Source organism: Hyperolius riggenbachi, chromosome 1, assembly GCF_040937935.1.
Source record: "Hyperolius riggenbachi isolate aHypRig1 chromosome 1, aHypRig1.pri, whole genome shotgun sequence".
Classification (NCBI taxonomy): Eukaryota; Metazoa; Chordata; class Amphibia; order Anura; family Hyperoliidae; genus Hyperolius; species Hyperolius riggenbachi.
Genome location: NC_090646.1, coordinates 330540609 through 330568533, shown reverse-complemented (window position 1 = coordinate 330568533; position 27925 = coordinate 330540609). Strand labels below are relative to the sequence as shown.

The window sequence follows — 27925 nt, the reverse complement described above, 5'->3', positions numbered from 1 at the left end:
AGGGGCAGCTATACTAGCTATACTGGGGGCAGCTATACTAGCTATACTGGGGCCAGCTATACTAGCTATACTGGGGCCAGCTATACTGGGGGCAGCTATACTAGCTATACTGGGGGGGGGCAGCTATACTAGCTATACTGGGGGGGGCAGCTATACTAGCTATACTGGGGGGCAGCTATACTAGCTATACTGGGGGCAGCTATACTGGGGCCAGCTATACTGGGGGGCAGCTATACTTGCGATACTGGGGGCAGCTATACTAGCGATACTGGGGGCAGCTATACTAGCTATACTGGGGGCAACTAAACTAGCTATACTGGGGGCAACTAAACTAGCTATACTGGGGGCAACTAAACTAGCTATACTGGGGGCAGCTATACTAGCTATACTGGGGGCAGCTATACTGGGGGCAAATATACTAGCTACACTGGGGGCAAATATACTAGCTATACTGGGGGCAACTATACTAGCTCCACTGGGGGCAACTATACTAGCTCCACTGGGGGCAGCTATACTGGGGGAAACTGTACTAGCTATACTGGGGGCAACTATACTAGCTAATACTTTAAAATACAGTTAGCTCCGCCCTCATCTGGTCATGACCACGCCCATTTTTTGCTGCGAAGCACGCCGCATGTTGTGGCCACGCCCATTTTTTAGGAGGGGGGGGGTGTCTTTTAATACCCAGCACCGGGTGCCAAATGCCCTAGGTACGCCACTGGATAGATAGATAGATAGATAGATAGATAGATAGATAGATAGATAGATAGATATAGATATTCTGGGGGTTTTAACTCATTGGTAGAGTAGGTCAGCAGCATCAAGAGACACAACACACCAGCCAGTAAAAATAAAACAATCCAGCTTTATTGTCAGTCAAACAGTGTCCTTAAACAGCAACAAAATAAAACTCTCTGGGTATTCAATAAACACACTGTAGGCACAGCACAAAAATATACGACCTTCTGCAGCCACACTGGCTCGTGAGTGACACCCTGCCACGGGCCTAATGGCAGTCCTGGGCCACTCACCTTTTTCCAGGCTTCTCCTGGTTTACCAGTACTGGAATCCAACTCCCCTCCAGCACTTCTGCATCAGCAGCTTCCCTGCTGCTACAGGCCTGGCAGCCCTCTCGGCTACACAGCCTTTCCGGAGCCTGCTTGCTCCACATGACTGATGCATGTACTTATGCAAATGCCCACAGGTGAGTTCATTAACCCTCCGGCTGACAGATTCAGGCCTGGACTTGGAGGAGTGGCGTGTAAGGCCCACCCTTCTCCCAATACACACCAGCCCTGTATCCCATACTAATCTGCAGGATAAGGTTGTTGGAAATGTGCAACAACTTACAATATCCATGACCTTTTCCTTCAAATCCAGACCTGAAACAAGACATCTGCTCTGACCATCATTACATATATATATATATATATATATATATATATATATATATATATATATATATATATATATATATATATATACATACAGTGGTGTATATATATATATATATATATATATAAAAACCGTTAACTATTAGTCAAAGATAACATAATTGAACACAAAACGCAGCTTTAAATGATGGTTTTTATTATTTAGTGAGAAAAAAAAACTTAAAACCTACATGGCCCTGTGTGAAAAAGAAATTGCCCCCTGAACCTAATAACTGGTTGGGCCACCCTTAGCAGCAATAACTGCAATCAAGAGTTTGCGATAACTTGCAACAAGTCTTTTACAGCGCTCTGGAGGAACTTTGGCCCACTCATCTTTGCAGAATTGTTGTAATCAGGGCCGGATTTCTGGCTAGGCCACTTGGCCATGGCCTAGGGCGGCAGAAAAATCAACTTTGTGTAGGGCGGCTGATGGGCAGGAGGCATTTGTATACAGCAAACAAGATCACCGACCGCACTAAATATTATTCCGATTCAGTCCTGACTCCTCCACACTGCAGATGGTAGCAGCAGCCAGCAAGAGGCAGTCAGACCTGGTCCTTCTAGAGTCGCCCCGGAATAAGTTTACAGATAGCAGCAGCGGCGGCTGCAGGAAGTGAGGCAGGCATGTGTGATTAACAAGCTAATGGGGATGAAAGCACACGTGGTAGGCAGCGGCAGGGGGAAGAAGGAACTCCGCGGTGGCGAGGCAGGGAAGCTGCTAAGAGACAGCGTTAGGATGCAGAGGTGCATCGGAAGCCCATGGACCAGTCCAAATGCACAGAGGCACACACAGATGGGGCCTCCCTCTTCGGGATTACTTCAAGAACGCAAGCAGTCAGCAAGGATAGCGCACACAGACGTGCAGGGCAGCATCCATGCATCTCCATTTTCAATCCAGACTGGCTGGTGTTTTGGCTGGTGATTTGTTGGCTTCACCTCCCCGCCCCCTGAAGCTTCACGAGGAGGAGACCAGAGCGTCAGGCTTATCTTCTCCACATCTGCTGAGAGGGACGCTCTGCAAATGGAACTAACTGTGTGCATGTGGGTGAGTGTATGGTATTAGCAGTCTGCCTGTGCTGGAATGGTGTGGGGGGTGTGAGGGAATTGCCAGGGACTCGGGGCAGAGGACTCAGAGGCGTAGCTAGGATTTTCAGCGCCCGGGGACAAAGACTATTAATGCGCCCCCCCAAAGCCAAGGTTGCGCCGCGCCAAAAAGGGGCGTGGTCACATAATAAATGTGGGCGTGGTTATGGGTGGAGCCGAATGTATATGGAGGTTAGCAGGCTCACGCTCACCCACCCTCCCTCAGTATGTACCTTCCAGCATGTTCCAAGACAAATTCAGCAATCATGAGCCCCCCCATCAAGACAAATTCAGCAATCATGAGGCCCCCAACATAACCAACTCAGCAATCATGAGGCCCCCAACAAGAAAAATTTAGCAATCATGAGGCCCCCAACAAGACAAATTCAGCGATCTTGAGGCCCCCAACAAATCATGAGGCCCCCAACAAGACAAATTCAGTAACCATGAGGCCCCCAAAAAGACAAATTCAGCAGTCATGAGTCACATAAATAGACAGCATTTCACATAAATAGGTAGAATGCCCCCTTAATATGGTAGACACCTCTCACCTGGCAGCAGTTCTCCAAAATACACTCAATCTGACGTGGTTCCCCAAAAATAGGTAGCCCCAGGTCTATAGTTGTCCCCAGAATAGGTGGCCAGCAGTATAGATGTCCCCAGAATAGGTGGCCAGCGGTATAGATGTCCCCAGAACAGGTAACCAGGGGTAGAGATGTCCACAGAACAGGTAGCCAGGGGTATATGTGCCCAGTATATGTAGGCAGGGGTATGTGTGCCCAGTATATGTAGCCAGAGGTATATGTGCCCAGTATATGTAGCCAGTGGTATATATGCCCAGTATATGTAGCCAGGAGAATAATATGTGCCCAGTATATATAGTCAGGCGTATATGTGCCCAGTATATGTAGCCAGGGGTATATATGCCCAGTATATGTAGCCAGGGGGTATATATGCCCAGTCCACATAGCCAGGGGGTATATATGCCCAGTATATGTAGCCAGGGGTATATATGCCCAATATATGTAGGCAGGGGGTATATATGCCCAGTATATATAGGCAGGGGTATATATGCCCAGTATATGTAGCCAGGGGTATATATGCCAAGTATATGTAGCCAGGGGGTATATATGCCCAGTATATGTAGCCAGGGGGTATATATGCCCAGTATATGTAGCCAGGGGTATATATGCCCAGTATATGTAGCCAGGGGGTATATATGCCCAGTCCACGTAGCCAGGGGGTATATATGCCCAGTATATGTAGCCAGGGGTATATATGCCCAATATATGTAGGCAGGGGTATATATGCCCAGTATATGTAGCCAGGGGTATATATGCCCAGTATATGTAGCCAGGGGTATATGTGCCCAGAGTAGGTAGCCAGGGGTATATGTGCCCAGAGTAGGTAGCCAGGGGTATAGGTGCCCAGAGTAGGTAGCCAGGGGTATAGGTGCCCAGAGTAGGTAGCCAGGGGTATAGGTGCCCAGAGTAGGTAGCCAGGGGTATAGGTGCCCAGAGTAGGTAGCCAGGGGTATAGGTGCCCAGAGTAGGTAGCCAGGGGTATAGGTGCCCAGAGTAGGTAGCCAGGGGTATAGGTGCCCAGGGTAGGTAGCCAGGGGTATATGCCCAGTATATGTAGTTACGGGTATATGTGCCCAATATATGTAGGCAGGGGTATATGTGCCCAGAGTAGGTAGCCAGGGGTATATGCCCAGTATATGTAGTTAGGGGTATATGTGCCCATTATATGTAGGCAGGGGTATATGTGCCCAGAGTAGGTAGCCAGGGTTATATGTGGCCAGAGTAGGTAGCCAGGGGTATATGCCCAGTATATGTAGTTACGGGTATATGTGCCCAATATATGTAGGCAGGGGTATATGTGCCCAGAGTAGGTAGCCAGGGGTATATGTGCCCAGAGTAGGTAGCCAGGGGTATATGTGCCCAGAGTAGGTAGCCAGGGGTATATGTGCCCAGAGTAGGTAGCCAGTAGCCAGGGGTATATGTGCCCAGAGTAGGTAGCCAGGGGTATATGTGCCCAGAGTAGGTAGCCAGGGGTATATGTGCCCAGAGTAGGTAGCCAGTAGCCAGGGGTATATGTGCCCAGAGTAGGTAGCCAGGTGTCCCCCTCCCCAGCAGGAGGGGAGCAACGCAGAGAAGAGCTGCTCTCTCTCCCTCGCTGTCCCCTCCAATGTCTGTCCGGTGGCTCAGGCTGGCAGCGGCGGGCGGAACTTACCTCCGTCTCGTCGCAGCGCCGGATGGATCTGCCGCTACTCTGGTCTGGTCCAGACCAGAGCAGCGGCTGCGCACCCGAACTTCCGGCTGCCGGCCGGCGCTGGAGCGAGACGGAGGTGAGTTCCGCCCGCCGCTGCCAGCCACCGGACAGACATTGGAGGGGACAGCGAGGGAGAGAGAGAGCACCTAAGGTGAGGGAAGGAGGGGGGAGATGGCCCCCCTTCCCCACCGTCCGCACAGCTCTCTCTTCTCTGCGCTGCTCCCCTCCGCCGCAAAAAAAAAAAAAAAAAAAACGAAGCTCAGCTGGGCGCCCTTGGGGACCCGGCGCCCCGGGGCACTTGTCCTACCCCGACCCCCCCTAGCTCCGCGCCTGGCAGAGGTCTGTCTGTTTTTAACATGTCCCTGGCTGTTGTGTTGTTTTATCTGTTCTTTAGATATTATGTTCAGGTATAACAAGCATGCAGACCAGGTTTTCTTACTCCCATCTGCTTTCACTGGCTGCAGTTGTGTGACTATATACTCAGGCTAAAACTTTGCACTAGAAACAACTGATCTTTTTTAAAAGTAATGAATATGACAGATTCTACACTCCTTTCAGTTTAGGTTTCCTTTAAGGCATGTTTAATGGAGGGGAGAGGGGGGGTTCTGGCTGAAGGGGGGTCGGTGGGGAAGAAGGGTTAGGCTGCAGCGAAGGGCTCACTTTAAATGAACACGGATTTGGGCTGGTTCAGATTTTCTTCCCTGGGGCTTCTTCCAGGCCTTAACTTGCTGTAATTCGGACCTCCTCCAGAGTACCACTGGCCCCTCCAAAACATCTGATAGTCACCCAGTGTCGAATGCTACTGCACATGCGTGGGCCTATCTGGGTGCCTCCTCAATCACGCCCCCATAGCCAGGAGCATTTGCAAACCACTCCTGGCCAAAAGGCATGATCGAGTAGGTGTGCAGACAGGCCCGTACATGTGCAGTAGCTGGATCTTTTGGATGTAAAAGCGGCACCATGGAGAGAATCAGAAGTAAAGCAAAGGATCTGATAGACTGCTGGGAGCTGGATCTGATCTTCCCAGGGCACTTCCCCCTCCCCAGGTATTCCTTTATAAGTAGGGCTGTGGTGGAAATAGGCCATGCAGTGGTACTGCACTGGGGCCCCATGATGCTCTGTGTGTGTAGGGAGGTGTTTGGCTGCAGCAAAGGGCAACATTTAAAGTGAGATGTCTATAGCCTCCTTCCCAGTGACATGGCTGATTCATCACATATAAATGGACCTGATCTATGCAGTTTTCCATTGGCCTGAACATGCTCTTGTCACAGTGACTCGTCACAGACAGTCTTCAGGCCAATGGAAAACTTCAGAGACCAGATCCATTTATGTGGCTGATGCATCACTAGAAAAACTAGGTAGGAGGAGAAGGAGAAGGAGCGCTCTGCTGTAATCACACTGAGGAATCAGTCAGATAGTTATGGGATCTATGTGAAACAACTACTCTTGAACCTGATAATGGGTACACAAGTTTTAAAAAATGAGTTCTGGTTCACTACTTCACTTCAAAAAAGGACAGGGGCAGAGATTGGCAGTGTTGGGGAGAGGGGGGGAATTGCTGTTGGTCATGGGGCGGCTGGTGATAGTTGGCCTAGGGCGGTAAAAAGTACAAATCCGGCCCTGGTTGTAATTCAGCTTTATTTGAGGGTTTTTCTAGCATGAACTGCCTTTTTAAGGTCATGCCACAACATCTCAATAGGATTCAGGTCAGGGCTTTGATTAGGCCACTCCAAAGTCTTCATTTTGTTTTTCTTCAGCCATTCAGAGGTGGATTTGCTGGTGTCTTTTGGGTCATTGTCCTGCTGCAGCACCCAAGATCACTTCAGCTTGAGTTGACGAACAGATGGCCGGACATTCTCCTTCAGGATTTTTTGGTAGACAGTAGAATTCATGGTTCCATCTATCACAGCAAGCCTTCCAGGTCCTGAAGCAGCAAAACAACCCCAGACCATCACACTACCACCACCATATTTTACTGTTGGTATGATGTTCTTTTGCTGAGATGCTGTGGTACTTCTACGACAGATTTAACAGGATACGCACCTTCCAAAAAGTTCAACTTTTGTCTCAGCGGTCCACAAGGTATTTTTCCACAAGTCTTGGCAATCATTGAGATGTTTTTTTTTAGCAAAATTGAGACGAGCCTTAATGTTCTTTTTGCTTAAAAGTGGTTTGCGCCTTGGATATCTGCCATGCAGTCTGTTTTTGCCCAGTCTCTTTCTTATGGTGGAGTCATGAACACTGACCTTAATTGAGGCAAGTGAGGCCTGCAGTTCTTTAGATGTTGTCCTGGGGTCTTTTGTGGCCTCTCGGATGAGTTTTCTCCGCGTTCTTGGGGTAATTTTGGTCGGCCGGCCACTCCTGGGAAGGTTCTTCACTGTTCCATGTGTAACAAACCCTTGCAGGGCTGCTGAATATGATTTGGGTTCTCCTACCTTCTTCCTGCAATATTCTTCAGCCCAGAGAATTGTGAACACCCCACACGCCAAGGTAGCAGAAACAATAAGATGTATTCTGAACTGAGGTCCCTAGTCTCAGCAAGAAAAATAATATAACAGGTCTCACAGTACAGTATATAAACAGTGAAAGATATCACATTTCAATATTCAATGAGGGAATGCAATATTTGCAACAATTCAATGCAATATGAAAGCAATGACAACTGCAGTAAGCAAATTAGTTATAATAATAATGTGATCTAAACAGGCTTATTAGCAATCTATAAAAATGACTATTAATCTACCCTGTTCACTGGCCAGTTGCTATTAAGTCTTAACGTTGGGGCCCTGTTGGAGCTCGTTTGAAACCAAGAAAGTTATATGCACTGTGTTATGAAGAAACTCCTCACTGAGATGGTGGAACAATAACTCCCAGAGTCTGATGAGCAGTACTGTTGAGCCTAAGTCCTAAACAGTTTCAGTTCCTAGAGAGTGGCAGTCTCTCCATCTAATGACCCAGTACTGCATTAACATGTAGAGGTGGCCACAGGCCCTTACCGCTGTGCTGATGCAATTCTGTAAACAGCAGGATGTACAGACCAGCTCCCAAACAGCAATTTGTCTGGTTGATGAGATGAAAATGTCCCCCTCACAGTCCAGTAGCAGCAGGGTCTGAAGCAGTGCAGGATTCTCCTGATGTCCTCTGCAAAAGGCTCCAATGAAAGAGTCCAGGACACTCCAGAAAAGTGGGGGAAGCACTCAGTTCCAAAGGGGCTTTTCTCAGCACTCTATATCAGGCTCAGAACATCTTTTTTCTTCCTCCCTGTTCTCTCTCCCTTTCCAGAAACTTCCCTCGTGTTGTAGATATGTACTGATTAAAAAAAACGCTCCATCTTGTGGTGAATAACAGTACTACAATATAAAATGGCAACACAATGGAAAACCCCTATAGATATATTTATAGCAAACAAACCATGGGTGCTACACTCTCCCCCCACTAAACAACTTTGGTCCCCAAAGAAACAATTTATAACAATAAATACTATGGTAACTTAATAACCATTCACAAGAACTAAATAGTGGTTATTTAAATATGATGTACAAATAGGGACCTCCCACCATGGCGTGTTGGGTGTCAGCAAAAGTGGGCACTTCATTTGTTCAGCAGTTTTCAGGAAAGATGCATTAACATTCCGATGGGCTGTGAGGACAGGTTCTTCTGAATTGCATCCCATCGTATTGTAAGTCAACCTTTGAGGAGGCCGTACATGGCGTCGCTCTCTCTGTGTGCAGGGCTCTCTCTCCCCACTGATATTAGGTGTAGCGTTGTCTACTTGAGTTGAAATGGTAGGCAAGGCAGGACTACCTTCCCCAGACTCTGGAGCTAGAGAGTGTTCTTCCTCTTGGTTTATTTGTTCGAACCTCAAAGAGCTCACTGCAGATAGGTTGTTCTCTTCCACTTCTTGTTCAGTAGCTTGTGAACACACTGCCCCAGGGGCCTGAGGTATGAACTCTGGAGCCTCAGCTCGCAGTGGGCTAAGAGCTTCCCTGTGTATTGTTGATATAAGTTCTGAGTTTTCATCTGTCCACAACCAACTGTCCCTCAGGTCAAAGTGCCAGTCCTCCTCTTCTTCTCCTTCAGATAATCCTTCTTCAACTGCAACGGAACCAGAAGTTGTAGGTAGCCGCCTGTGCAGTGTTTTCGACCTGGTTAATGGAACTCTCCGATTGATTGTAGGCTGAATGGCTGGAGGTACTCGAACAGCTTCTTCAATAGGTAGTAGATGGTTTCTATGCCATGTCTTAATGGGGCCCACCTTATTCTCTGGACGGATCTGGTAAACAGGAAGGCCAGGGAGTTGTGCACAAACAATGTAGGGATTCTGACTCCACCTATCAGCCAATTTATGTTTCCCTGGTATACCTAAGTTGCGCAGTAGGACTCTGTCTCCTGGCTTTAAATCATGAACACGAACCTTTAGATCATATCTGTTCTTGTTTTGTTGAGCCCGGATATCAGCAGTAGCTTGGGCCTGATCAAAAGCATTTTTTAGACTCTTTCTCAGTCGATCAACATAACCTTTATGAGATGCAGCGGAAGTGTCATCAGCTGATGTCCCAAAAGCTAAATCCACAGGAAGACGAGCTTCTCGCCCGAACATGAGTAAGTAAGGGGAATATCCTGTGGCATCATTTTTCGTGCTATTGTATGCATGAACAATAGTGGCTACGTGGTGACTCCAGTGTTGTTTCTGTTCTTGAGAAAGAGTACCCAACATGTCTAGAAGTGAACGGTTAAATCTCTCAGGTTGAGGATCCCCTTGAGGGTGGTAGGGGGTTGTTCGAGACTTCTGTACCCCTAACATTGTTAGAAGTTCTCTAATCATCTTGCTCTCAAAGTCTCTTCCTTGATCAGAATGGAGTTTTCTGGGTAACCCATAATGGACAAAGTACTTTTCCACCAGCACTTTTGCAACGGTTGTGGCCTTCTGATCTTTTGTAGGAAACGCCTGAGCATACCGAGTGAAGTGGTCAGTAACAACTAAAATATTGCTATATCCTCCTCTATCAGGCTCCAAACACAGGAAATCCATGCATACGAGATCCATTGGTCCCTGGCTCTGGAGATGGCCCATCGGGGCAGCCCGGACAGGCAGGGTCTTTCGCTGAATGCACCTTATACATGAATGACAGTATTCTTCTATCTCTCTTCTCATGCAGGGCCAATAGAATCGATCTCGTATGAGACTTAGTGTGCGTTCCACACCTAGGTGTCCATGATCATCATGCAAAGCAACTAATACAGTGTTCCGATGTTTCTCAGGAGGCATCAACTGCCACTTCTCTTCTGAATTATCAGCAGGTGCCCGACGATAAACTAATCCATCTCGTAGCTGAAGACGGTTCCACTCCTTATACAAAAGCCTTGCTCCCTCTGTAGTAGCAGTCTTTAACATCTCTGGTTTTTGACTCTTCAAAGATTTGAGGACTAGCTGACATAAAGGATCATTATACTGGTCATTCCGCAGATCTTGTCTAGTGAGCGAGGGTAGATTAGTGGCCTGAACTCTAGCCAAATTGCAGTACAGGTCTGGAACACTAGCAGCTCTTACTGCAATGTTTTCAGCTACCCCTGCCCTTGCACCTTGGTTCTCAACTCCTTGACATACGGCTTGTACTCCTTCTGGTGTGAGCCGTGTCCATTTCTCATTAGTTGACTGTGTCTCATATGGTCTTCTGGATAAGGCATCAGCGTCCTGGTTGCCCACTCCGGGCCTATATTTAAGACTGAAACGGAACTCAGCCAGAGCAGCTAACCAACGATGCCCAGTAGCATCCAATTTGGCAGTAGTGAGAAGGTAAGTAAGGGGATTGTTGTCTGTTTTCACTTCAAACTCTGCACCATAGAGATAATCCCTTAGTTTGTCCACCACGACCCACTTTAATGCCAAGAACTCCAACTTGTGAGTTGGGTAATTCTTCTCCGAAGGAGTCAGACTTCTGCTAACATAGGCCACTGGTCGCAGCTGACCATTTGACTCTTGGTACAGTACTCCTCCGAGTCCATCCCGACTGGCATCGACATGTAGTTCATAAGGCTTGGATGGATCAGCGTAGGCCAGCACAGGTGCATGTGTCAAGTTCCACTTCAGTTGCTGAAAGGCTGACTCACACTCTTCTGTCCACCTCTCCTGGATAGACTCCTTGGACCTTTTAGGCAGAATAGCTCTTGAAAATCTCTTCTCTTCAGAATCACTTTGTAGAAGCTCATTTAAAGGTCGAGCTACCTTAGCAAATCCTTCCACAAAGCACCGGTAATATGAGCAGAACCCCAAAAAGGATCACAGTTCTGTAATGTTGTGAGGTCTAGGCCAAGTGGTTACTGCCTCCACCTTCTTCGAATCTGTGGCCACTCCTTCTGATGAAACAACATGTCCAAGATAGGTGACTGAGGGTAAGCAAAACTGGCACTTTTCTAAAGAAAGCTTGAGCCCCTCTTTCTGAAGACGGTCTAATACTTTCTTCAGCCTGTGCTCATGTTCCTCTAGAGTCTTCCCAAACACAATCACATCATCAAGATATACCAGGACCTCTAGCAAATTCATATCTCCTACTGTCTTCTCCATCAGTCTCTGAAATGTTGCTGGGGCACCTGATAACCCTTGAGGCATTCTGTTCCATTCAAAGAATCCCACAGGGCAGATGAACGCTGTCCTTTCCCGATCATCAGGGTGCATAGGTATTTGGTAATACCCACTACGTAAGTCTAACACACTGAACCACCTGGCACCAGTAAGGCACTGCAATGCATCTTCTATGCGAGGCGTTGTGTATTGATCTGGGATAGTGCGGCTGTTAAGGGTTCGGTAATCGATGCACATTCTAATGGAACCATTTTTCTTTCGGACAACAACAATAGGGGAGGCATAGGGGCTTCTTGATTCTCTGATGACTCCAGCACGTTTTAACTCTGCTATCTGTTCCCTAAGGTCTTCCAAGTCTCCCAAGGGAACTCGCCGTGATCTCTCTCTGAATGGCTTATCATCTGTCAGCCTGATGCGGTGGTCTGCACTCTTCGCACACCCTACATCATACTCATTCTTTGAGAACAATCTGCGGTGTTCTAACAGCATTGTTTGAAGTCTAATCTTCCACTCTTCTGGAATTGGGGAGTCAGCAGGGTAAAAATAGTCATCATGCAACTCATCAGCAGTCTTCTCTCCCCCCACTGAAACAGAGGGTGAAATAGGAGTGGCTGCATGCACTTGTCCTAACAGCATCCTTGACTTGAGCTTCCGTGGAGAAGAAGAAGTGTTGCGAATGCTTATAGTGACTTGTCCTTGGCTTCTTTCCAGAGCTTTCGTAGTAACCACTTCTGGTACTAACTCTATTCCAGATGCTTCTTCTCGACCAGGAACTCCTTCCAACAACACGTGTGATCCTGGTTGTTTCCGGTTTAACCTTACTGATGCCTTAAGAAAGGTCACTTCCCCAGGCTGTAAAGTATGCTCCCTGGTTCCAAGTCGCCATAACTTGCCTACACCTTCTTCTGGGGCTTTCGACTCTTGAACCAAGCGCTGATAAGCTTGTCTCAACAGAGGGTGCACCGACTCTGGGGGCAGATCATAACAAGATGCAATGGGTGCCAAAATTCTTCTCACCAAATCAGTAGTAGTTCCCATTATTATGGAGCTGTTTAAAGAGCCTGGAGGTCGTGCACACACAATAGCCAATGTTTCAAAAGTTCCTGGGTGTCCGACTACTGTAGGATCAAATTCCAGAGTGATTGTAATATATCCATCATAAGGAAACTGCTTTTCTCCTATCCCCCAGATCTCCAACTCCTGAAGTTCTTTGAGAGGCAAATGACTCAGGTATTTGTCATAAAAGTCCCGATATAACAAGGTCACTTGAGCGCCAGAGTCCAACAGGGCTCGAGTATAGATTCCTTCTATTTGCACCGGAACTACTGGAGAAGGTCCTACCAATCCAGAAGGAAATTTTGGTATTGAAGACTGAGCAGCTGGTATAGTAGGCTTAACAGTGACTTTAAGTTTATTCTTGAGCTTTCTGGATTGATGAGAGCGCTTTTCCTGTGATAAAGAAACGGATGAGGGGTGCTGATCTTTTTGCCAAATGTTTTTAGTTTGGGGTTCAAGCTTAATGGGTAAGTTGAGTCCTCTCTTCTTGTAAATGTTATGTTCAGATTTGGAGCTGACTGATGTTTCCAGGCACCCAGGTTGCTCCTTTACCGGGGCCCACTGAAGTTTCCCTGTTGCCGTCTTTCTTGCTGTTTATGAACGACCTCTTCCATTTCTCTGGATGCATGCCTTGACCTTGGGCATCTTGCTTGGTAGTGCCCACTTTCCCCGCAGTTAAAACACCTTCCAATATATCTAGATGTTCTATCATGTGGAGGTACTGTAGACATAGGTGTCTGACTTGCAGTTGTCAGATTGACTACAGTTGTCTGAAGATCGGTGACTGCTTGAGTTACCGTGTGCATCATCTGAGTCATAGTTTTGATCAGAGTATCCATCTTATCGCTATCTTCTTCTTTCCCAGCAGTACAAGGATTCACATGAGCAGAATACACAGAAGCCTCCTCTTTTCTGTATCTCAGTCCCGGTTTTAGAGAAACTCTCTGTGACTTCTCACCTAGTAAAGCTTCTTCTTTCCTGACTTCCTTAATTAACTTGGGGTAACTCAGCACTCCTGTTCGATCCCTAATTTGGAGCTTCCACATTATGGGGTCTATTGGTCTGGCTCCATGTAAAACTTGCTGTAATAACGCTTCATCAGCTTTCCCTGGCTGTATCCCCTTCTTTAGAATGATCTGCTGCATGATTTTGTCCAGCCGCACAATGTATTCAGATAACCTCTCTTCATCCCCTTGATAGGTGTGTTTGAATAAGTGTAGTAGATCTTCTGACTCTTCAACTCGACCAAAAACCTCATGTAGAGCCTCTAGGTATTCTTCAACAGTACAATCTTGCTTACTTCTTTTTAGGTTTCTGATCACTTCTGCAGCGGGTCCCCGCAAGCTCTCAATTACTCTCTGTCTCTTCTCGGAATCTGACACATCCCATTCTTCTAAGGCATGAGTGGCTTGATCTACCCAGGTTTCAAAGTCCTCCTCGCCAGTTGGGGTAGGTATTTTTCCTGAGAAAAATCGTAATTTTCTGTACCCATGACTAGTGGTGCTATTAGAAATCTTTAAGCAGCACTCCACCATTTTCCCAAAATCAGTATAGAATTTGGCTTGTGTATCTCCAGGAGGCACTGAAACATCTTGAGCTGAATCGCCCTCTGCAGGACTGACTGAGCACTGCGGAACGACCACTGTAACTTCTGTGCCACTGGGAAGGAACACTTTCTGTGCTTGAAAACACAGTGGGATTGTATCTCGCCATTCTATCAAAGCATACATGTTTGAATCGTCTTTTTCACAGCTCAGTATAAAACCTCGATTGTCAGGAGTGAAAGAAGTAATAAACTGACGAATTTGGCTCTCTTCCCAATCTTGACCAGGGAAGTTCAATGCTCTACACAGTTCTGGTTTTGCGTGATGTTGTACACACCACTTGGTGACACTCTCTGCATCCATCTTCATGCACTGGTTGGAGGCTGTGGGTGCTGACATATTGGCACAGGAAAGCTAGGAGGATCCTGGACGAAAGCCCCCACGTGTAACAAACCCTTGCAGGCCTGCTGAATATGATTTGGGTTCTCCTACCTTCTTCCTGCAATATTCTTCAGCCCAGAGAATTGTGAACACCCCACACGCCAAGGTAGCAGAAACAATAAGATGTATTCTGAACTGAGGTCCCTAGTCTCAGCAAGAAAAATAATATAACAGGTCTCACAGTACAGTATATAAACAGTGAAAGATATCACATTTCAATATTCAATGAGGGAATGCAATATTTGCAACAATTCAATGCAATATGAAAGCAATGACAACTGCAGTAAGCAAATTAGTTATAATAATAATGTGATCTAAACAGGCTTATTAGCAATCTATAAAAATGACTATTAATCTACCCTGTTCACTGGCCAGTTGCTATTAAGTCTTAACGTTGGGGCCCTGTTGGAGCTCGTTTGAAACCAAGAAAGTTATATGCACTGTGTTATGAAGAAACTCCTCACTGAGATGGTGGAACAATAACTCCCAGAGTCTGATGAGCAGTACTGTTGAGCCTAAGTCCTAAACAGTTTCAGTTCCTAGAGAGTGGCAGTCTCTCCATCTAATGACCCAGTACTGCATTAACATGTAGAGGTGGCCACAGGCCCTTACCGCTGTGCTGATGCAATTCTGTAAACAGCAGGATGTACAGACCAGCTCCCAAACAGCAATTTGTCCGGTTGATGAGATGAAAATGTCCCCCTCACAGTCCAGTAGCAGCAGGGTCTGAAGCAGTGCAGGATTCTCCTGATGTCCTCTGCAAAAGGCTCCAATGAAAGAGTCCAGGACACTCCAGAAAAGTGGGGGAAGCACTCAGTTCCAAACGGGCTTTTCTCAGCACTCTATATCAGGCTCAGAACATCTTTTTTCTTCCTCCCTGTTCTCTCTCCCTTTCCAGAAACTTCCCTCATGTTGTAGATATGTACTGATTAAAAAAAACGCTCCATCTTGTGGTGAATAACAGTACTACAATATAAAATGGCAACACAATGGAAAACCCCTATAGATATATTTATAGCAAACAAACCATGGGTGCTGCACTTGTTTTTGCCATTTGTGGATAATGGCTCTCACTGTGGTTCGCTGGAGTCCCAAAGTTTTAGAAATGGCTTTATAACCTTTACCAGACTGATAGATCTCAATTACAGTACTTTTGTTCTCATTTGTTCCTGAATTTCTTTGGATCTTGGCGTGATGTCTAGCTTTTGAGGTGCTTTTGGTCTACTTCTCTGTGTCAGATACCTCCTATTTAAGTGATTTCTTGATTGAAACAGGTGTGGCAGTAATCTGGCCTGCGAGTGACTACAGAAATTGAACTCAGGTGTGATAAACCACAGTTAAGTTATTTTTTAACAAGGGGGGCAATCACTTTTTCACACAGGGCCATGTAGATTTGGAGTTTTTTTTCTCACTAAATAATAAAAACCATCATTTAAAACTGCATTTTGTGTTCAATTATGTTATCTTTGACTAATAGTTAACGGTTTTTGATGAGCAGAAACATTTAAGTGTGACAAACATGCAAAAGAATAAGAAATCAGGAAGGGGGCAAATAGTTTTTCACACCACTGTAGACTAATATGAGGAGGTCAATTTTATGTAGTAAATATACACTAACTTTTTTAATTATGTGACTTCTGCCATAATCACCTTTTTCTGTATTCACAGTAAACACGTTGTGGAGGAAGATATCTATTTGGAGAGCGATGTCAATGCAGGTGAACAACCAATATACACCAACACTCAAGGTGTATATTACAACTATTGCGAGCCTAGTCACACCAGCACAAACAAAGAAGAAGAAGATGATGTGTACATTTTACCTGATCAGTAACTCATCCATCACACTTTCTGGAGGCACTCCACCAATTTATATCCCTATATAAACATTCTTATAATAAATAAGTAGGCTTCTGTCTGTTGCATTGCTTATGTTGCCAGTTTTGTTCTTTTTGTCATATTTTCAGGTTTTGTTTTTGTAAGCAGACTAACAATGAGGGTATGATCATACGTCACAGAATACACGCTTCTCTGATTGTACAGCACTCATCAGGGCAGCTGCCATGAATGCAAAGAGGGCAATTGCCCCAGGGCCCCCATGCCACCAGACCATTCCAGGTGGTCTTTCTTTGACTGCGCCCATGTTCCTGGGGCCTCTGCACGATGTGTAGCTGCATTGCAATAACTTACCTATCCTGACTTGCTGCTCGGTCCGTGCTTAATCTTCATCCCCACTGCCTGCCTCTTTTCCATGACCCGGCGCAGGTTATTTACAAATAACATGTGCCGCATGGAGAAGAGGCAGACAGCGGGCTGAAGACTGGAATGGGTGGAGCAGTGCACCGTGAAAGGTGAGTTTTTACAATGCAGCCACACATCTGGGGAGGGGCCCCAGGGAGCAATCGGGGAGACCATGAGGGTGAGGGGGGCCTTGGGGGCTGACTTTGCCTTGCTGGGGGGGGGAGAACATATTATCTTTGCCCCAGGGGCCCCCTTGTCACTTAAATAGGCCCTGATGCTCATTCCCAAAAATGGCACCCAAACAACTTATTACCGTAACAATTATTAACAGTGTTAGAAATTGAGCCTGAGTATGTAGATAAAAGGTGCATACATACCATAATGAGTGTGGCACGTAAGGATTGTGCTCGATCCTTACGGTGACATTGTGGGCAATAACAGCTATGCAGACATGTTGCTTCAGGTATAGCCGAGCAATATGCACTGTTTCTTTAGAAGTGGTAGCAATGAAAATGTGCCAGTGCACAAATTAGCGGCTTTCAGCAGGCAGGGTAGGGTAAGCATGAGGACAGTATGCTCTTTTTCTGGTTGCATTTAGATATTCGGTATGCCAGTATGCCAGATCTGTGAGGTGCCTGTGCATACGGTTTTTCTCATGTGAGATGCCTTAATCAAGTTTCCACTACTGTGTGTACACGGCTTTAAGCTGGGCATACACACATAAATTGAACATGAATACATCAACCCCTGAAAATGAAATTGAACACATGACATGAACACATCAACCCTTGATCTGAATCTGATTGGAAAGGGATCAGATGCATATAGATTTCAGGCATAAGATAGTCATTCAGCCATATGATCTGTGCTTTGTTTACTTTGTAATAATGTTATCTGCCATCAATTCTTATTCTGGGAATGCACTATGAGGTTTTTTTTGGCAGATAAATGTCTCGGTAGATAATTTCTAATAGGACCGATCTGATTTTCTCAAAGAAGTGAATTGAAATCAATCAGAAAAAACGATCAAAAATCAAACGGACAGTAAGCCTTAACCACTTACCGACCGCCCACTGCACAGGGGCGGCCGGAAAGTGGATCCCGCAAGGACCAGCTCATGCCCAGAGGCGGCGGTCCTTGTAGGGGCATGGGCGGAGCTATCGCGTCATCCGTGACGCGATCCTCCGCCGGGGACTGGCTCTGCCCCCTCGTGCTGTAACCCGCCAGCCGTTCGGAAGCGCCGGCGGGTTACTAGCACCCGGATCGCCGCATACAAAGTGTATAATACACTTTGTAATGTATACAAAGTGTATTATACAGGCTGCCTCCTGCCCTGGTGGTCCCAGTGTCCGAGGGACCACCAGGGCAGGCTGCAGCCACCCTAGTCTGCACCCAAGCACACTGATTTCCCCCCCCGCCCCCTGATTGCCCACAGCACCCCTCAGACCCCTCCTGCCCACCCCCCAGACCACTGTTTGCACCCAATCACCCCCCTAATCACCCATCAATCACTCCCTGTCACTATCTGTCAACGCTATTTTTTTTTATTCCCTAAACTGCCCCCTGCTCCCTCCTGATCACCCCCCCCACCCCTCAGATTCTCCCCAGACTGCCCCCGCCCAGACCCCTCCCACCCTGTGTACTGTATGCATCTATCCCCCTGATCACCTGTAAATCACCTGTCAATCACCTGTCAATCACCCGTCAATCACCCATCAATCACCCCCTGTCACTGCCACCCATCAATCAGCTCCTAACCTGCCGCTTGCGGGCAATCTGATCACCCACCCACACCAATAGATCGCCCGCAGATCCGACGTCAGATCACCTCCCAAGTGCAGTGTTTACATCTGTTCTCTACCCTAAACACCCACTAATTACCCATCAGTCACCCATCAATCACCCCCTATCACCACCTGTCACTGTTACTCATCAGATCAGACCCTAATCTGCCCCTTGCGGGCACCCAATCACCCGCCTACACGCTCAGATTGCCCTCAGACCCCCCCTTATCAATTCGCCAGTGCAATATTTACATCTGTTCTTCCCTGTAATAACCCACTGATCACCTGTCAATCACCTGTCAATCACCCATCAATCACCCCCTGTCACTGCAACCCATCAATCACCCCCTGTCACTGCCACCCATCAATCAGCCCCTAACCTGCCCCTTGCTGGCAATCTGATCACCCACCCACACCAATAGATCGCCCGCAGATCCGACGTCAGATCACCTCCCAAGTGCAGTGTTTACATCTGTTCTCTACCCTAAACACCCACTAATTACCCATCAATCACACATCAATCACCCCCTATCACCACCTGTCACTGTTACCCATCAGATCAGACCCTAATCTGCCCCTTGCGGGCACCCAATCACCCGCCTACACGCTCAGATTGCCCTCAGACCCCCCTTATCAATTCGCCAGTGCAATATTTACATCTGTTCTTCCCTGTAATAACCCACTGATCACCTGTCAATCACCTGTTAATCACCCATCAATCACCCATCAATCACCCCCTGTCACTGTCACCCATCAATCACCCCCTGTCACTGCCACCCATTAATCAGCCGCTAACCTGCCCCTTGTGGGCAATCTGATCACCCACCCACACCAATAGATCGCCCGCAGATCCGACGTCAGATCACCTCCCAAGTGCAGTGTTTACATCTGTTCTCTACCCTAAACACCCACTAATTACCCATCAATCACCCCCTATCACCACCTGTCACTGTTACCCATCAGATCAGACCCTAATCTGCCCCTTGCGGGCACCCAATCACCCACCTACACGCTCAGATTGCCCCCAGACCCCCCCTTATCAATTCGCCAGTGCAATATTTACATCTGTTCTTCCCTGTAATAACCCACTGATCACCTGTCAATCACCTGTCAATCACCCATCAATCACCCCCTGTCACTGCCACCCATCAATCACCCCCTGTCACTGCCACCCATCAATCAGCCCCTAACCTGCCCCTTGCGGGCAATCTGATCACCCACCCACACCAATAGATCGCCCGCAGATCCGACGTCAGATCACCTCCCAAGTGCAGTGTTTACATCTGTTCTCTACCCTAAATACCCACTAATTACCCATCAATCACCCCCTGTCACTGCTACCTATAAGATTAGACCCCTATCTGCGCGTACGTTAAAAAGGGGCGCTGGGAAAAAAGGGCGCGGGGTTTTAAACGATAAGCATGGATAACGTTTAAAAATGTATTGTACTGTATTTCGTTTAAAATTAATGTTTTATAAAGTTATAAATCATTAAATAATGTGCATTAAATCGGCAATTGTAAAAACGTTAATCTTTCGTTTAAATAGTGAAACGTATAATAACGTTTAAAAAAAAAATTACTAAGTAACCCTCCCTGTACCTACCCCTAACCCCTAGACCCCCCTGTTGATGCCTAAACCTAAGACCCCCCCTGTTGGTGCCTAAGTAACTCTCCTTGTACATACCCCTAACCCCTAGACCCCCCTGTTAGTGCCTAAACCTAAGACCCCCCTGTTGGTGCCTAAACCTAAGACCCCCCTGTTGGTGCCTAAACCTAAGACCCCCTGTTGGTGCCTAAACCTAAGACCCCCCTGTTGGTGCCTAAACCTAAGACCCCCCTGTTGGTGCCTAAACCTAAGACCCCCTGTTGGTGCCTAAACCTAAGACCCCCCTGTTAGTGCCTAAACCTAAGACCCCCCTGTTGGTGCCTAAACCTAAGACCCCCCTGTTGGTGCCTAAACCTAAGACCCCCCTGTTGGTGCCTAAACCTAAGACCCCCCTGTTGGTGCCTAAACCTAAGACCCCCCTGTGATAAGCATTAATAACGTTTCAAAAACATATTGTGCGGTTTTTTCGTTTAAAAATAATGTAAAAAAAAAAAATTGTACTGTTTTTCGTTTAAAAATAATGTTTTAAAAAAAATATTGTACTGTTTTTCGTTTAAAAATAATATAAAAAAATGTATAAATCATTAAATAATGTGTAATCATGAGAAGCAGTAATAAAACATTAAGTCTCCGAGCGCCGCTTTTAAAACGTTATTATTCTCCGGCGCCCTTTTTTCCTATCGGGCGCCCATTAAACGATATTTATTATGGGAGTGAATGGCGGCGCCCGATTTGTCCACTAGCCTCCTGCGCCCTTTTTTACTGTTCCCCCTATCTGCCCCTAGGGCACTCAATCTCCCACCCACACCCTCAGAACGCCCTCAGACCCCAGCCCTGATCACCTCGCCAGTGCATTGCTTGCATCTTTTCCCCCCTCTAATCACACCTTAAGACACCCATCAATCACTGCAGTGTTTACAACTGTTATCTACCCTAAACACCCACTAATTACCCATCAATCACCCCCTATCACCACCTGTCACTGTTACCCATCAGATCAGACCCTAATCTGCCCCTTGCGGGCACCCAATCACCCGCCTACACGCTCAGATTGCCCTCAGACCCCCCCCCCTATCAATTCGCCAGTGCAATATTTACATCTGTGCTTCCCTGTAATCACCCACTGATCACCTGTCAATCACCCGTCAATCACCCCCTGTCACTGCCACCCATCAATCACCCCCTGTCACTGCCACCCATCAAGCAGCCCCTAACCTGCCCCTTGCGGGCAATCTGATCACCCACCCACACCAATAGATCGCCCGCAGATCTGACGTCAGATCACCTTCTAAGTGCAGTGTTTACATCTGTTCTCTACCCTAAACACCCACTAATTACCAATCAATCACCCCCTGTCACTGCTACCCATCAGATTAGACCCCTATCTGCCCCTAGGGCACTCAATCACCCGCCCACACCCTCAGACCCCAGCCCTGATCACCTCGCCAGTGCATTGCTTGCATCTATTCCCCCCTTTAATCACACCTTGAGACACCCATCAATCACCTCCTGTCACCCCCTAGCACACCTACCCATCAGATCAGGCCCTAATTTGCCCCGTGTGGGCTCCTGATCACTCGGCCAAACCCTCAGATCCCCCTCAGACCCCCTTCCGATCACCTCCCCAGTGCATTGATTGCATCTATTTTCCCCTCTAACCACCCCCTGAGACACCCATCAATCACCTCCTGTCACCCCCCTAGCACTCCTATCCATCAGATCAGGCTTAATACAACCTGTCATCTAAAAGGCCACCCTGCTTATGACCGGTTCCACAAAATTCGCCCCCTCATAGACCACCTGTCATCAAAATTTGCAGATGCTTATACCCCTGAACAGTCATTTTGAGACATTTGGTTTCCAGACTACTCACGGTTTTGGGCCAGGGCGGTATAGGAAACCCACAAGTGACCCCATTTTAGAAAAAAAGACACCCCAAGGTATTCTGTTAGGTGTATGACAAGTTCATAGAAGATTTTATTTTTTGTCAAAAGTTAGCGGAAATTGATTTTTATTGTTTTTTTTTCACAAAGTGTCATTTTTCACTAACTTGTGACAAAAATAAAATCTTCTATGAACTCGCCATACACCTAACGGAATACCTTGGGGTGTCTTCTTTCTAAAATGGGGTCACTTGTGGGGTTCCTATACTGCCCTGGCATTTTAGGGGCCCTAAACCGCGAGGAGTAGCCTAGAAAACAAATGCCTCAAAATGACCTGTGAATAGGACGTTGGGCCCCTTAGCGCACCTAGGCTGCAAAAAAGTGTCACACATGTGGTATCGCCGTACTCAGGAGAAGTAATATAATGTGTTTTGGGGTGTATTTTTACACATACCCATGCTGAGTGGGAGAAATCTCTCTGTAAATGGACAATTGTGTGTAAAAAAAACCAAACAATTGTCATTTATAGAGATATTTCTCCCACCCAGCATGGGTATGTGTAAAAATACACCCCAAAACACATTATACTACTTCTCTTGAGTACGGCGGTACAACATGTGTGGCATTTTTTTACACCCTAAGTGCACTAAGGGGCCCAAAGTCCAATGAGTACCTTTAGGATTTCACAGGTCATTTTGCGACATTTGGTTTCAAGACTACTCCTCACGGTTTAGGGCCCCTAAAATGCCAGGGCAGTATAGGAACCCCACAAATGACCCCATTCTAGAAAGAAGACACCCAAAGGTATTCCGTTAGGAGTATGGTGAGTTCATAGAAGATTTTATTTTTTGTCACAAATTAGCGGAAAATGACACTTGGTGAAAAAAAACAATTAAAATAAGTTTCCGCTAACTTGCGACAAAAAATTAAATCTTCTATGAACTCGCCATACTCCTAACGGAATACCTTGGGGTGTCTTCTTTCTAAAATGGGGTCATTAGTGGGGTTCCTATACTGCTCTGGCATTTTAGGGGCCCTAAACCGTGAGGAGTAGTCTTGAAACAAAAATGACCTGTGAAATCCTAAAGGTACTCATTGGACTTTGGGCCCCTTAGCGCAGTTAGGGTGCAAAAAAGTGCCACACATGTGGTATCGCCGTACTCAGGAGAAGTATTATAATGTGTTTTGGGGTGTATTTTTACACATACCCATGCTGAGTGGGAGAAATATCTCTGTAAATGGACAATTGTGTGTAAAAAAAAATCAAACAATTGTCATTTACAGAGATATTTCTCCCACCCAGCATGGGTATGTGTAAAAATACACCCCAAAACACATTATACTACTTCTCCTGAGTACGGCAATACCACATGTGTGGCACTTTTTTGCAGCCTAACTGCGCTAAGGGGCCCAAAGTCCAATGAGCACTTTTAGGCTTTACAGGGGTGCTTACAAATTAGCACCCCCCAAAATGCCAGGACAGTAAACACACCCCACAAATGACCCCATTTTGGAAAGTAGACACTTCAAGGTATTCAGAGAGGGGCATGGTGAGTCCGTGGCAGATTTCATTTTTTTTTTTGTCACAAGTTAGCAGAAATGGAAACTTTTTTTTTTTTTCTCGTCACAAACTGTCATTTTCCGCTAACTTGTGACAAACAATAATATCTTCTATGAACTCACTATGCCTCTCAGTGAATACTTTGGGATGTCTTCTTTTCAAAATGGGGTCATTTGGGGGGCATTTATACTATCCTGGAATTCTAGCCCCTCATGAAACATGACAGGGGGTCAGAAAAGTCAGAGATGCTTTAAAATGGGAAAATTCACTTTTTGCACCATAGTTTGTAAACGCTATAACTTTTACCCAAACCAATAAATATAGGCTGAATGGGTTTTTTTTTATCAAAAACATGTTTGTCCACATTTTTCGTGCTGCATGTATACAGAAATTTTACGTTATTTGAAAAATGTCAGCACAGAAAGTAAAAAAAATCATTTTTTTGACAAAATTCATGTCTTTTTTGATGAATATAATAAAAAGTAAAAATTGCAGCAGCAATCAAATAGCACCAAAAGAAAGCTTTATTAGTGACAAGAAAAGGAGCCAAAATTCATTTAGGTGGTAGGTTGTATGAGCAAGCAATAAACCGTGAAAGCTGCAGTGGTCTGAATGGAAAAAAAGTGCCTGGTCCTTAAGGGGGGTAAAGCCCCCGGTCCTCAAGTGGTTAAAGTGGCCATACATTTTATTGTGAAAAAAAAGTGGCCATTTATGTTAATATATTGGGTCAGGTGACGGGGATTCTTTATAGAAGGAGTGGAGATCCCTGAGCCTGTAGGATAAGGGGAGACCAGGAGCCTGATGGTGCAGTATCGTTAGGTGCAGGATATATGACAGAATGTCATATACTAAGGCACCTACTAAGGCAGCTCATATATAAAGTTATCCAGGGGTTGCAGAGGTCGCGACCACATCGGGGCCCGTGGGCCAGAGAGGCACCGAAGGGCCCTCACTCAACTGCAGTATTAGCTCTCTATTGGTCCTGTGCTCATAATAATCACTTCTATAGATACTTTGAATAGTGTTAATCATTAACAAGCTGTTCCTCATCCCCTTCTTGCACCTGACACTGTAGCTGCCATTGGCAGGTTTTGGTGCGCCATATGAATTGTTATGTATAGAGTGCTTGGGGGGCCCCATTGTAAAACTTGCATAGGGGCCCAGAGCTCCTTAGCTACACCACTAAGGTTATCTGTTTGTATTGACCTGAGGAAGCAGGCTGAGACCCATAAAACGTGTTGTCCATGCATGTTCAGGGTCTATGGCTAAACATAATAATGACACAGGATCAGAAGGACAGCCAAGCAACTTGCATTGTTTAAAAGGAAATAAATATGTCAGCCTCCATACAGCTCTCACCCCGATTTCCTTTTAAGCTCACCTGTACTCTGACACACTCTTCCTGTGTCTTTTCCCCATAGCTGCCGGGGGGACGTGTACCCTGTGAACTGATGGCATGTACGTTACATGACTATATATATGTCATTGGGTCATGGCACACAGGAACCTCGAGCAACGATGGAGTGAAGACACACAACACTGGAGGAACGTGCTGGCTGACAGGTGAGCATAAGCTCCACTGTATGGGAAGCAGGGCCGACTCTATGCAAGGGAAAGAGGGGTCAGGAGCCCCCTCAAATAAATGTTGTGCCCCCTCAACTATCTGGGCGCCCGGCACACGCAGTGTCTCGATCTCACACTCTCCCTCTGCCACCGGGTTTCTTTTGGAACCCAAAAGCGGCAGCGCAGGCAGGCAGAGAGAGAGAGAGACTTCAGCCTGGGTGTCAGCTGACAGGCAGCACAGCAGTCACATGATCGCTCCTCTGATCATGTAGATTTGCTTTGCTCTGCCCCATCATTCTCTACTGTGCCGACACAGATTGAAAGAAAGAGTGAAAATTTCTAGTGAAACATTGCTGCAGTACGCTTATTTTGTGGTAAAACGCTGGCCACATTATGATTATTTTATGGTGAAATGCTGGCTACATTACGATTATTTTATGGTGAAACACTGCTGCATTGCTTGCATTTCATGTGTCAGTGGTAATGGTTCTTGCATTTCATGTGTCAGAAGTAATAGTTCTTGCATTTCATGCGTCGGAGGTAATAATTCTTGCATTTCATGCATCAAAGGTAATAATTCTTGCATTTCATGCGTCGGAGGTAATAATTCTTGCATTTCATGCGTCGGAGAGAACGGTTGTTGCTTTTTATGTGTTGGAGGTAATGGTTCTTCCATTCATGTGTCAGAGGTAATGGTTTTTGCATTTCCTGTGTCGGAGCTAACCGGTTGTCGCATTTTATGTGTTGGAGGTAATTGGTTCTTCCATTCATGTGTCGGAGGTAATGGTTCTTGCATTTCATGTGTCGAAGATAACGGTTGTTGCATTTTATGTGTTGGAGGTAATGGTTCTTGCATTTCATGTGTCGGAGGTAATGGTTTTAGCATTTTATGTGTTGGAGGTAATGGTTCTTGCATTTGCTGTGTCGGAAGTAATGGTTCTTGCAATGCCGCCTCACTGTTACGCGTTGCATTAGTTAGCCCCACCCATCATCATGACCACACCCATTTTTTGCTGTGATGTGCTTCAACATGATGCCCCCTTCCTATTTTTGACTGCCCCCTCATATGTGCCTGACTAGTACCGGCTCTGCTGGGAAGGCAAATTTTAGATGTGGGAGAACACCACTACTGCTGCCCACCGGACGGCCCATTTTCTGAGAAAGATCTTTGCAGCTTGCACAATCAATAGTTACGATCATTATGTACTGTATATACTAAGTACCATTAGTGTTTCCCATTAGGATTGAGATCAATTTTATGGGCAGCGGTTCAGGATATGAGAACTGTATAGGCACACCATTTGAGATTAGTAGAGCGACAAGTACTTTTGCTGTGGGGTGGGGGTACAACAGCAGCTTCTGGTGGGCATAGTAAATAGAGAAGCAATGTGCTTAGGGCCAGTTTAAAGATCCTCTTGGTGTTGTAACAGCACTATTGGCAATCTTGAGTCGGGTGTGCGATGACTTACCCTGTGTACCAAAAGGGTCAGTACAGCTTTGCAAGGATATGAGGTCCCCACCACATCTAGATAAAACACGTACTTTTATTGAAAATTCATTTAAAAAGATTTGCTGAAAGGCAGCTACAGCCCGCTGATTCGGGCTGTAGCCTGAAAAAGGTCAACATACCCGCCTTACAGCATATCTTTTTAAATGCATTTTCAATAAAAATACGTGTTTTATCTGGATGTGGTGCAGACCTAATATCCTTGCAAAGCTGTAGTTTAAAGATCCAGCATTGTCAGCAGTCTTTTTTAATACTTGAACTAGTGTTGGAGCAGAGAAGAAAACAGAAGAAAATTGCATAGAACTGCTTTCCCCTGTTTAAAAGGGAAAACCCTTATATCAGAGTATTGGGTAAAGCCATGCAAATTATTTTGTACTGTACATGAAGGGTCACAAGCATGGGCGTAGCAATCACCCCTGTGACCACTGCTATCGCAGGGGAGGCCCAGAGCCTTTGGAGGCCCCTCCACCTCCCTCTCCCCAAGAGCAAGTGCAGCCAGTTGGCAAACAATCCTCCCCATTTGCTTACAAAAAAACGTGTGCAGAAGCGTGTGTAATTTTTTCCTGCTTCCAGAGGCTGCTTCACAGCAGAACACTCTCTGCTGCTATTCGCCAGCTCCCGAACACGTGAGCCACATGGGGTTCATGGACAAAGGAGGTCCCATGCTATCATTTTTGCAGGGGGGTCCTATTAAGTCTAGTTACACCCTTGGTCACAAGCAGTGGCGGCTCCAGGAAAATTTTTTAGGGGGTGCTATGCAGGTGCTGGACCAATTTCCGGGGGAGCTGACGACCTGCGGTGCGCGAAGCGCGCCGCGTCGAAAAAATGGGCGTGGTCATGACCGGATGAGGGCGGGGCTAACTGTAATTTAAAGTGAACCCAGGGTGAGAGTGATATGGTGGCTGCCATATTTATTTCCTTTTAAACAATACTAGTTGCCTGGCAGCCCTGCTGATCTATTTGGCTGTAGTAGTGAACTGAATTACACCAGAAACAAGCCATGCAGCTAATCTTGTCAGTTCTGACAATATTGTCAGAAACCCCTGACCTGCTGCATGCTTGTTCAGGGTCTATGGTTGAAAGAATAAGAGGCAGAGGACCAGCACGGCAGCCAGGCAACTGGTATTGCTTAAAGGGAGATAAATATGGCAGCCTCAATATTATTCTCACCTCGGGTTCCCTTTAAAAGTGCTACGCAAAGACAGAGGGCCCAAGTTTTGGTGACCCTTTTCCCAGAAAATTCACATAATTGTGCAGGTTTTCTCAAGAAAATACACGTAATGTGAGCAGATTTTAACAAAAAACACGTCCAATGACCCCAATATGCACAATCGTTATCAGATATGGCTCCAATATGCACAATC

At 46.3% G+C, this 27925-nt stretch overlaps 1 protein-coding gene across 1 annotated transcript in view; it reads left to right on the top strand.

The window, feature by feature from the left end:
* Nucleotides 1-16344, top strand: part of LRRC25 (leucine rich repeat containing 25) — a 188871-nt gene extending 172527 nt beyond the window's left edge. Inside the window, exon 4 of the mRNA XM_068271197.1 lies at nt 16083-16344. Coding sequence (XP_068127298.1) covers nt 16083-16300 — 218 coding nt within the window. The 3' untranslated portion in view covers nt 16301-16344. The remainder of the gene's footprint in view (nt 1-16082) is intronic.
* The last annotated feature ends 11581 nt before the right edge of the window (nt 16345-27925 follow it).